The sequence below is a fragment of the Agelaius tricolor genome, unplaced genomic scaffold (assembly GCF_023055355.1).
Source record: "Agelaius tricolor isolate 1412-34295 unplaced genomic scaffold, bAgeTri1.0.p SCAF_2, whole genome shotgun sequence".
Taxonomy (NCBI): Eukaryota; Metazoa; Chordata; class Aves; order Passeriformes; family Icteridae; genus Agelaius; species Agelaius tricolor.
Window position 1 is genome coordinate 26,210,335 of NW_027269262.1, and position 12,564 is coordinate 26,222,898.

Here is a 12,564-nt window from a genome sequence, read left to right on the forward strand (position 1 = left end):
CTTAAATCTCTATGCTTGTTCAGTTTAGGCAACAGCCTTGCAACCAAGTGCTACAAAGCTGGACTCACTAAGACTTAAATGTATGTGAAAAGGCTCTCAAACCAGGCACAGTCTGCTCTTAATTCATAACAAAGTCAGAGTAACTGCTGATTTCTCTTACTCCAGATTTCTGCACATCTAAGTTCCATCACAACCTGAATGCCAACTCTCACTCCTATCAAGACACATGCCTAACTATTACACCTTCTTTCATATTAGAATTACCTTGGGCAAGTAAATTATTGTGACTAAAAGAGAAAAAAAACACCGAAAAAACAAAACTGCTATGATTCAATATAGCTAATTGCACTTCAAAGTATTAGTTATGTATGTTTTCTTCATCACCAAGAAAGATGAAAGGAACAGTGACACACTATTTCTAAATTGCACTTTGACTCACAAAACATCAGTTTAAAATGCGTCTTGGATACTCTGTGATAACAAAAATATTTTTTGTATCAATTTATTAATTTATTTAGTAAATTTCACAGAATACAGCTTCCCAGAAATTCTTTTTACAGTTTTCTTCTAGAAAATGCATCTGAAACATGCCCTAAACTACTCTTTTAAACTATTAGTAGCAGTTTGTAAATACATAGTCATAAATTTCAATGTACTGGGGAGACTCTAAGCAAGATGAAGTTTTTAGGTACTTTCAAAGTTGATACAATATCATGTGAATCATAACAGTGCTCTGAATAGAGTCACTTGTTTTAGTATCTATGTCTCAGAAATAACCCCAGTGCCAACAAACTAATTTTGGAGTGATCTTTCTTGTCCTGTACCAAAATTCTCTCCTACCTCTGTTGAAGACTTGAATATACTTACTAATTACAACAAATGTTTAAATGTTTGGAAAGCAATTTTATTTCCCTGAAGATGTGCCTGATCTGACAGATTTCATATGTGAGAATGATCCCAGTGAGTTCAGACTTTCTCCTACTCTGAAGTTGGCTGAGTTATTCATATGAGACCAAGCTCCCTTCTACTCATGTCAACATCTCAACAGTGCATGAATGCAATCCAGCTGAAATTCAACTGAGTAATCCAGGAAAAGGACAGTCCCAGAGCATTCATTGAATGTATTGCCAATGATGAATATATTTTATCTGCCTTTTTGGTAGTATGAGATTCAAGGAATGTAGACCCCAAGGCATAAACACAAGCTGGAGAGTTTTGTGCACTAGTTTGCATTTTTTGTGCATTTTTTAATACTTCCTGCTTCTGCTGCTGCATACAGTATTATGGTAACTGAGGGAATTATTACAGATACAGTATGGAATCAGGATACAATTACTCCTTTTGGTCAAGTAAGGTAGAACTTCCATGTGGAGGCAAGGGGGAAAGGAACTTTGGTCTATTAATTGCAGAAAACATAATTTGTCAGTTTCCTTAAATAATGTTATTCTGTGTATGGTCAGTGGCCAGACAGAGCTCTCATTACAATATCAGAACATGGAGAAATCTTCCTACTTTTTCTGTCTAAAAGGTCAAAATAGCTGAAATAAAATAATCATTTACACTATTAGTGCATTTCCAGGATATGAATGGAATACACATATTACAAAAACGGTCATTAATACATAAAATAAAATGGCTGTAAGAAATTACAAAGGTTAAGGCATTTATTTGAGAGCTGGAAATTTAGGCTCCCACTATTCTGGTGATTGCCTGGCTGGGTGGGCAAATGACTTAGGCTGAAGAATAGCCTCTGCTTCCTATGGAGTGCACCAAGATATCCTGGCTCTCCATCTATGCTGGTGAGTAGTCAATATATACAACAGTTCTTGTATGAATTTCCTTTTACAGAAACAAGGATGAAAAGAAAAGGACCTACTTGCCCAGCTGAATTTTGCCTCCTGAATTTTGCTGGGACATAGCTTAAAGGTACTTGAATCCAGCAACCTGGAAATACTTTTGGACATCTCAGGAGAGACACAGGCTTTCCCCCCTTGCCTCAGTTTCCATAAATCACTTTTTTTATACTGAGTCACCTTTTTTACACTGAAGCTTTTTACACTGCTTGCAGAGCTTGGTTTGCAATGCTCTTCCATACACTTGGCACCAAAGTCTTGTGCTAAATATTTTGAGGGGGAAAAAAAAAAACAACGCCTTGGTTCTTGAACTACTTGGCTAACTGACAAGCAAGATAAATCAGCAGTGTTCTTTGCCAGGCCAAAGATAATTTTGTCTCACCCCTAAAATACTTTTTCTTTGCAGAGCAAGAAACCTCTTTAAAATTCAAAGCAGGTATACACTTTCCAGTAATTTATCTAGAATGAACAGCAGGTTACAAACTTCAGGAAGAAAGTTGCTTTCTCACTTATTTTTGAAAGCTGTTTTTTCTCCTCTTCAATGCTGCATTCTGCATTAAGTGAAGGATGATGATACCTTTGCTTTTACCACAGGCAAACAAAGGTTGCCATGGCAAGCAGGCTCAAGAGGCGGAGGAAATATCAGCAAGAGCTGATGTTCATGTCCACCAGAGCTCTGAACTGAAATTTTCTTTCATCTTTTGCCATTTTGAAGTGTCATCTTGCACAGAACAACAAAGTGCTTCATATTGACATAGACTTTCAAATGTAATTAAGAGGCAATTTTCACAGGCTCAGTTTTACCCAATAGCACAATAATTACTTGGCATTTAGGCACAGAATGACTGGCACTTTCACACACATTGTCTTTGCCTCATGCTCTTTTGCTTGGATCATTATTGTTTCAAGAGCAAGACAAGAAGATCTGCAGCCCAAATGACTGCATCATAAGCTGGAACACAGAGCCCACTTTCGATTCTGAAAATGACCAGTTTCTGATGAAAATTATGGACAATCCAGCACTATCAGCCTGGAGGGGCAATATTTCCTGCTGATAACAATCAGGCATAATTGCTTGCTTTAACTGGTACAAAATAGATGCTGCTACATGCATGAGGGAAGCTTGATTTCTTGAACATAAAGCCCTCCCTAGCAATTGTAATGATAAAGCCACTAACAGAGCAAGCAGATAAGTAAAGAACTATACTGGAAATACACTGGTGTAGGTGCAAGTCCATCTAGGATCAAGATTGCCCATTGATAATATATTCATTATTGTTCAGGTTATCTGCTCAGACATTGTAAGTTTAATTCAGCAGTCAATGTCAAATTTTGGGGGCTTTTTTCTAGTTTGGATATGCACTGTAGTCTCAAAATTGTAGTATCTATTGATAGAAGTGCTTAGGTTCACATTTTATACAGCTCTTCACTTTATTATAATATTCTGATATTTCCTTTTGCTATATAAGAAAAACTTAAAGAAATTTAAATCTCTTTGGCAAAAATTGATATACTCTTTACTACATTCTGCTATTTCTATTTATCAAAGTTTATCTCCAATGTTCTTTGGAAACTGACTGAAATAAACAATTGCACATAGAAAAGGTAGACTTCTAACCTCAGCTATGAAACATTGCTGCATATTGTTGATATGTATGAACTCAGTTCACTGAGTAACAAATTAAAGTCTCCATCCTACACAATTCTGATTTGAATTTTAAGCCTAAATTTTAAATTGAACTACTAACAATTCTTCACTGAGAAGTGTTTCAGAAATCAGCTGCTCTAAAAACATCAGCATTACTTTCCTGAATGATACTGCCCACCTATAGACATTCTCACAGACCATCAATCCTTCTGAAATTTGAAAGGAACCCATGTGGCAGAAAAAAAAAATATATTTCCTTCATTAGTGTCCTAGTATAAAGATTTTACAATATCATGATTTCAAGAACTCAATCTGTATTCTTTGTTTCATTTCCCCTCTTACCTGAATGACTCCTCCACCTTGGCCATCCTTCCCAGCTAAAAACTCCTCAGGCAAATTAACCATCTTCCCTAGCCAATCCAGCATGACAGTCTCCAGCTCTGTGCAAGCTGGACTTGCAGCCTGTGTTGAAAAATAGAGCAGAGGGAATAATCTCGCTAGACCATGAAGAGAAATCAGATCTACCTCAGCAAGAATAATTCTCTCTCTTTCTCTCTTTTTTTTTTGCTATAGAGACTAGATGACTGATGCCACCGGCCAAGTTAGGGACCTGAAGACCATTTTGTGCATATAGTTTCTAACACTTAGTAAAAAATGTCAAAATAGGCCTTACATAGAACCATGACTATCAAATGTCAAAGCTAGGATTTGCATCTTGCATGTTTATTTTTAACATCAAATATCAGCCTCTTTTGAGAAGAGTATACCTCATATGAATGTGGGGGTTTTAATAAAATTTTCCATTCATCCAGATGAAACGAGAAATAACAACAATGGCTGCTAAACTGCAGTCATACTTATTACTGGATTATCAGTATGTTTGCATTGCCATCATTAATTCTAAATGTTGGTGATTTTTCAAGACCAAAACTTGTATGAGGAAACAGCCTTTTATTCCTGGAATCATTCAGGTTATGTGAAAATCCTTAATTAATCAAGGAAATTTACCTACAAAAATACTCCTGTGACTTCACTGCTAATAATCAATAATTTCATTGTAGAATGTTACTGAAATACTTAAAATTCTGGCAAGGTGAAGCACCAATACCACACATCAGAGTAAACTCACCCAAGAGAAGCCCACGCATCCTATTCCACCACACAACATATCTGCAAGAAGAGCTGGGAAGGAAGAGGCTGCAGGGAAGTAGGCAAAAAAGTACGGACTGTGCCAGTGAGTCACCTGTATTATGTGGAAAATAATTATTTTTAACTAAAACAGGAAGCAGAAAAAAATTGTCACAAAATCAAAAAAGGCTAGAGGTTGTGATAAGCCAACAGCTCTTGACTAGCTGGCTGTAACAGAGGATCCCATTTTTTTAGAAAAGATTACGTTGTTTTTTTCCTGATATTTTATCCATCTTTTACTCAAAATAAAAATAAGTAAGTTCTCGCCCCAAGCCCCCCAACAGCTCCGAAATCAGAGTTCTCCATTTTTCTTCCTAGAAGACAAGAACTGTGTGGGTCATGGCAGCCTGAGCCTCTGTGCAAGCTCAGGCTCACTGCTCTTGAGTCTCTACCATCAGGGACTCTCTGGTATTTTGGTTTTCCATCTCTGTCATGCAACAGACATAGGAAGAGTGTCTTCAGTGCAGCAGAAGTCCACAGAACTCTCCTGTCCACACTCTCATGATGTTTGTTAATTCTCAGGCAATGAATCTGACCAAACAGCTCTTCACCACAAAATGAAACAATCCATCCCAGTATACAATACCTACTGTAGAAAATTAAACTTCAATCTCCCTTTAAAAAGTTGTGATTTCCATACAATTCCACTTTGTATGAACTAATATGAGAGAACAACATGGTAACTGCATAAATGATAGTCAATTGTCTTGCCAAAGCAATGTTTAGAATTCTCTTATGTAACATCCAAGCAATTTTAAGGATCTGTGAGATACTTGATAGTGCTCCACAACTCCAATCTAATACAATTTGAAAGCAGGAAATACATAGCCACACAGCAGTATTCAGTGGAAACAATGTGACATGTGATATGTTTGGCAAAACCAGCTTTTACATTGAAGGTAAAAGGCAAGTTTTTGAAAAAAGTTGCTTCCACAGCTGTAAGTAAGAATTCAGCAGATCTATGTAAGATTTTTTTTCAATGGCTGGAAGTCTAGAGGCTGCTGAGTTATTGAAGGCTAGCTTTTTCTTACATCATTTTGTTTCCTTTTTAATATTGGAGTTCTTCTGTTACAGCTGGAGGATAGCACAACTATACATTCTCTCTTGCCTGAGTTCAGTGTTTCTGTGCTGTTTCGTTCTGCATTCATTCTCTGAGGAATTTTAGCTTTTACACTCCTTTCTCCCAGTCTGTGATAAGGTTTCTGGTTCTAGAGCTAACTCAGGGATTGCTGTACCACACTGTTCTGCATGCTGCAAATTTGTTTCTATATAATAATAATCTGTTTCTTTCATTTTCTAACCTTCCTCATGCCAACAACCAGCTCTTCTTTAGGAGATGTGGTCCATGCTAAGGGGAAACTGCCTTAACTCTTGACAGAATGAATCAGGTATCACTTTCCCTGCTGCAGTGTACCAATTTCAAATGTGCCTATCTCTTTCACATGAAAACATCTCCTATCCATTACAATTTTCTACTGTCTAAACTAGCCCTGTACCTGCTATGTTCAAGATTTCATTTTTAATGGTCACTAGGTTGAAACCTGTCAAATCAGTTATCCAAAGACAAGCCACTGTGAACCTCTTCAGCTGTATCTCATATTTGGTCAGGATATCCTTCTTTGCTGTAACAAAGTTTTAGAGATCTTGCGGCAAATTAGGGACCTGATTTCCTTCATAAATCAGAAAAAAAAATCCTGGATGGGATGTGGCTTTTCCACAGGAAAACAATAAAATATTCAAGAAGCAGTGGTCCCCGACAGGATCCACATGCACAGACTTTCACTGATGTCCATAATGAGCCAGGGCTGCCACTGTTCATTTCCCCAGCTCTAATCCTCTGTGATCTGTAAGACTTGTGACATTCATCTTAGGTTAATCAAGTTAAACTGACTGTTTGCTGGGAGCCATTTGCTTGATGAAACACAGCAGATTCCAGTTGCACCACTCACACAAAGAGAAAAAGCTAAAAGCCCTGGGGCAAGTGCAGCTGCGCTTCTTCCTCCTGCCTCCCCTTCCCCCGTCCCTTGAAGCAGCTGTAAAATTCTTTTTTTTCATCATGTTGGAACAGATATACTTAGTCAGATAGTGCAAAGAGCCTGACATAATTGATGCCTGTTTTTTTGCCCTCTGCTGATAAATAATGATATACAAATGTCTTGGGTCCACTCTTAATTACCACTCTAGTGCTTCTCAGAGACATCCTATTTCCAAGATTTCTTCTAAAGATGTCTTTCTCTGGCTTGCTCGGTCTAAGAAATAGTCTTCCTTTACCACACACTAAGGATAGGTGGTAGTTAGACAGCTGACTAACTTCAGCTGAAAGTTCATAGATTAATGGATCCAATGTGAGGAAAATTAGCATCTCGAGTACCACTATTTGCAGTTACAACTTGATCATTTTTGGCTCTAAAAAAGAAGGACAGCAAAGCAAATCCGAGAGTGAAAGGTGACTGATATTTTTACATGCAGATCCTCTCCTACTGTCTGCCTGCTGTGGAGATCAGAGTTCTGCAGTTATTCCGTCTGTCTCTGTGTTAAAATCAGGAACCTAGTGCCATTATTGTCATTATCATTGGGTGGACTGCCCTTTTTAAGGTCTACCTTACACTTCACAGTAAGTCCCCATAAAGAAATTTCACTACTCACAAATTCTTTTCTCCTACAGGGTGAAGACAGCAATAGATACTGCATTATTATCACTTCACACAATTAATTGATCCCTGCCATTCTGAAGGAACACCATTTTCACATTTTTAGTCATACAATAAGTAGCAAATATCTGAACACAACTAACACAGTAAAGATGTCAACATGAATGAAACAAGAATCACTTATGGGCCACCAACAGCTTACAGACAAAACAAGGGTTTATGATATGTCGTATTACTTATTCTTTCTGAAAAAGCCCTTTCTGAAGTTCTTCATTTATAAAACAGATATAAGACATTCCCTGGTCAAACAGTGGGTAAATGCTATAGATGAAAAACACTAGATGTACTCTTAAATGTTATTCTTGTCAGGAAAAACACAGGAAGAAGATTAAGGGAAAAGGGAAAATATAACCTGAACAATTAGGGAAAATATAACCTGAACAATTAAGGCAAAAAAATCTTTGCAGACTGGCTGGATAACCTGGTAAGGAGAGCTGTAAACTAGGAATGATGATGGAAGGAGAGGAAACCCACAATCAAGGGAGGAAGATGGACCAAGCTGGCAAGCAAAGGGGGAAGGATAACGTGGACATGAGAGAACTCAGAAAGAAGCTAAGGCTAAAGCAGACTGATCCCCAGTGTATCTACATAAATTAGGAAGTGCTGAGAGGGCAGCATTAGGGCAGGGGCAAGACAGAGGCATTCTCACATCTTTTCTGGGGAATCAAGACAAATGGGTGCCTCTCTGAAGCACCTATAAGCTGTGCACAACACATGGGGAACAAACAGAAGGAAAGAGAAGGCTGAGTGCAGGTACAGGGCTGTGATTTCACTGGGATCACAGATATGCTGTGGGATTGCTTGCATGACTGAAGTGCTGCAGCAGATGAGGACAGGCCCTTCAGGAAGGTCAGACCAGGAAGGCAAGGCAGAGGATGGTCCTTTATGGAAAAGAACAGCAGGAATGCACTGGCCTCTGCCTAAGAATGGACAATGAGCCAGTCAAGAACTTGTGAGTCAGGACTGGTGAAGATATCAAAATGGGCAATATTTGGGTGTGTGCATCTGCTACAGACCACCATGTCAGAATAAGCACATGAGTGCAGCATTCAGACAGCTGGAAGAAACTTCATATTCACAGGTCATAGTTCTCATATCTGCTGGACAGACAACACAGCAGGACACAGTCAGGAGGATTCTGGAGTGCATTGATAATTACCTAACACAGGAAACTGTGGAGGAACTGACGAAAATGTGGGACAGGGTGTGGGACTGCACATTTACCAACAGGAAAGAAGTGGTGAAGGCAGTGCCCTGGGCTGCATTCAAACCAGTGTGGGCAGCAGGGGAAAGGAGGGGATTCTGACCCTCTCCTCCATTCTGGTGAGACCCCACCTGGACTGCTGTGTCCAGCTCTAGGATCCCCAGTACAAGGGAGGACATTGACCTATTGGAACGAGTCCAGAGGAGGGATGTCAAGATGATCAGAGGAATGGAGCACCTCTCCTGTGAGAACAGGCTGAAAGAACTGGGATTGCTCAGCCTGGAAAAGAGAAGGCTTTGGGGTGATCTATCTGTGGCCTTCCAGTACCTAAAGGGAGCCTACAAGAAAGATGGAGAGAGACATTTTGCAAGGGCATGTAGTGATAGGACATGAGGGAATGACTTTAAACTGAGAGTAGGTTTAGATTACACATTTGAAAAAAAAGTTCTTTACTGTGAGGGTGGTGAGGCACTGAAACAACTGCCCAGGCAGGTTGTGAGTGCTCCATCCCTGAAGTGTTCAAGGATAGGACACATGAAGAATGAAGGGGAAAGGCCAGTACTTCATTAAATACCTTGATATGGGATAGAGTGCACCCTCAGCAAGGTTGCAGATGACATAAAACTGGGAGGAGTGTTTGATACACTGTGTGGTCATGCTGCAATTCAAAGGGACCTTAACTGCCTGCAGAATGGGCCGACAGGAATCCCATGAAGTTGACTAAAGAAATGCAAAAGCCTGTACCTGGTGAGAAATAACCCCCTGCCCCATAGAGAGCAAGGATCAATTGGCTGGCAAGCAGCTTGGAAGGAATGGACCTGGTGGCCAAGCTGAACATGAGCCAGCAGCAAGCACTGTGACCCAAGAGCATTCTGGGCCAAGGTAACAAAACTGCTGCCAGAAGGTCAAAAGAGTTGATCTTTCCCTTCTATGCAGCACTGGAAAGGCCACACCTGGAATGCTGCATCCAGTTCTGGGTTTTCCAGTACAAGGAACAAAGACATGCTGGAGTGATTCCAGGGAAAGACCATGGAGATGATTAATTGCTGTATCTGTCATGTGACAAGTGTCTGAAAGAGCTGGGGTTATTCAGCCTGCAGGAAGATCAGGGGGTACCTTGTTCATGTGTATAAACATCTCACAGGAAGGTGTAAAGAAGATGAAGCCTAATTCTTCTCAGAAGTACCCAGTGACAAAACAATAAGAAATGTACACAAACTGAAATAGAGAAAATTCCACTTAAACATAAAAAAACCCTTTTTTACTGTGAGGATGATCCAACTTTGGAACAGGACAGCAGAGTTCATCCTTGGAGATATTCAGTGACCAGCAGGACATAGTCCTGAACAACCTGCTCTAGCTGACTCAGCTTTGAGCAGAGGGGATGGACTAAATGATCCTGAGATACCATCCAATCCTTACTACACAGGACCTCGTGGTTCTGTACCCATATGAGTCTCTGGAATTAAGTATAAGCAACATGGGTAGAATTACTATAAGAACTGGGATTTATATTGTGCTCTTTGTGTCACTAACATTTCAACCAGTGGAAAAAATTAGGATAGAACAATTTTTCTTCAGAATGTATCACTTTGTAAAAGTAAATTTGTTTGCAGGGCACGTAAATATCAAGAGAAGTCAATTTAGTTAAGAGAGAACATGACATGTTGATGACATAATTGGAATTCAATGTCTCACTTTCTATTCTCAAGTGATTCATCTCTTGTTTTTTAATGCATTATTATTTTATTGAAAGTTCTCAGGTGTTTAAACTGTTTTCTACTTCACAGACATTACTATTTTCCTCCAATGAAAAAGAAAAGGCAACTATATCTATGAGCAGCAATAAAAGTATTTGCATATGTTGGACATAATTCTCTTATCTAATCTGCATTGATTTAATTCCCTTGGATTTAAGACTTCATCCTCAAATCTTTGAAAAGAGTGCAAAGGTTTCAATTGACTTCAGTGGAGCTTTTGACTGTTAAAGTACAGAAGGCTGGCTCCAAGGAAAACAAGATAAAATCATACTGAATATCAAATATTTATATTGGTCAATGAAAAGGAATTGGCAGCATCATAGTACACTGACTAAAGTAATTTTGATTGTGGTGTCCAGTCCCATCACAATCATATCACATAGCTGCATCTAGAGAAGAAACCCAAAGTGTTTATTGAGGAGATCCAAAGGAGAGATTCCTCATTAACTTTTACTAACAATTCAGCTCTCTTCAAGCTACTTAGAGGCCTAAGGAGACAAGTACATATTCAAAATAAAAAAGGTGCACCATGAGTGAAAAAACAAGAAAATTTCAAGCCTGAACAAATGCCAGATGCTTTGCCAACAGTTCTGCATTGTCTGTCCAATACTGATCTATTCAAGGACTAATATTTAGGCAGTGGTCGTCTGCCTTAGAAGCTACGAGAAGTAGTTGACATTTAGGAGAGTAAGTCAACAGAACAAGTATTGGGAAGAATCCTTCCTAGTCAACTCTAATAAAAGAAGTCTCCTAAGAGAATTTTAACATTTAAAGATCAGCTTGAAGAAACACTTTAGGCACAGCAGACTAATAAAAATACTATTTTGTAAATATTTACTGTGCTATGAAAGTAGTAAAAATATCACATGAAACTGAAAGTTATGAAGTTTTGCCTTAACCAGTTCAAGGGAGGAAAGGAAATTATTTTCAAAAGTAAACCATGCATGAAGTAAAGGAATGATTTGCTTATTTCTAGGAAAAATGAAAAACATTTGTTAGATCATATTCAACATGTAAAGCTGACTCCTGCCTTCTAAAAGTTAATCAGTGTGGGTATTTATGTTGGTAAACCCCCACTTTCTTTAAGATGTTTGAAAACCTAAACGCAGTATTGAACATTGCACTACAGTTCCATTTCTCTTACCCCTGGCATAATGATCTTCTCAATGTCCCTAAAGACATCCTCAAAGCTCTCAGGATCCTGGGGGGCACAGTCTGCAACAAGGGGCCGTAGGTACCCTGGTTCCACATCTGGGAACACCTGTCGTTTCTCTATCTTCTCCAGGTAATCCGCCACATAGTCCACCATCTCCTTCCCTCTCTTGCGGAATTCTGCAGCATCCATGGGTAACGGAGTTTAGGGCTTATTCTCAGAAAAACACCTGAAAAGAAAGAGAAAAAGAATCATTTTTGAAAGAGAATTTTACTAGTTTTAAACCTGTCATTCATAGGATTTATAGGAAGACTCAGATGGTCATGATATGAGTAGATTAGATTAATACACACAGACAATAAGTTTAGCACAGAAGAACAGTAGAAGCACATTGATGAAGATTCAAAAATTACAGATTTATTTCCTACAGCTGCTGGGTGGCACAAGTATGTGGCAATGTTAAGTGGCACATAATCAGCTCCCTCCTGCCTTATGGAGAATAAGTGTAAGAAAATAGCCAGCTGTATGTCTCTATTATAATTTGTAATAACAAGCCATAATAATCACTGTTATCACAGTGATCCACTGTGCTGCCCTGTCATTTTGTCTGCTTCTCAACTCCTGTCTAGTCTCAAGCTCTAGCTTCTCTACTCTTTCACTGGAAATGCACATGCTTTGTCATCTACAAAACTTCGTTTCTTAGTGAGATTTCAAAAAGAATTCACTTCAAGTTGATCTGTACTTTGTTTTGCAGAAGAATGTGAGGAAGCTCTGTCTGGGGCTGTCCATATTTCTAAGATGTTGGGCTGCAGCTCCAGGAGTTATTTGAGATAGGCAGATGGTGTGAGCACACCCAAGGTGATACATGGCTCAGCTGAGATGAGCTGGAGCTTGCCTGCAAAGTGCTCTGCAAACATAAATTCATGATATAACATTAATATAGTGACTGCTCCTGCCACCCTGGCACTCACAATTTTATTACTCTGTCTATCTGTGCATCTTGAGTACTCAGTGAATATATGGCTGAAACTTTTTATTCACTGAGTA

General features: G+C 39.0%; 1 protein-coding gene across 3 annotated transcripts in view; it reads right to left on the reverse strand.

Moving 5' to 3' along the window:
- The window catches only part of DDC (dopa decarboxylase), a 63,129-nt gene that overhangs the window by 38,505 nt on the left and 12,060 nt on the right, over nucleotides 1–12,564 (reverse strand). For all 3 annotated transcript variants that reach the window (XM_071454828.1, XM_071454820.1, XM_071454811.1), the window contains 3 exons: nucleotides 11,509–11,746; nucleotides 4,631–4,744; nucleotides 3,844–3,963 (listed from right to left, as the gene is read on the reverse strand). In XM_071454828.1, the coding sequence (XP_071310929.1) occupies nucleotides 3,844–3,963; nucleotides 4,631–4,744; nucleotides 11,509–11,709 (435 nt within the window). In that variant the 5' untranslated portion in view covers nucleotides 11,710–11,746. The remainder of the gene's footprint in view (nucleotides 1–3,843; nucleotides 3,964–4,630; nucleotides 4,745–11,508; nucleotides 11,747–12,564) is intronic.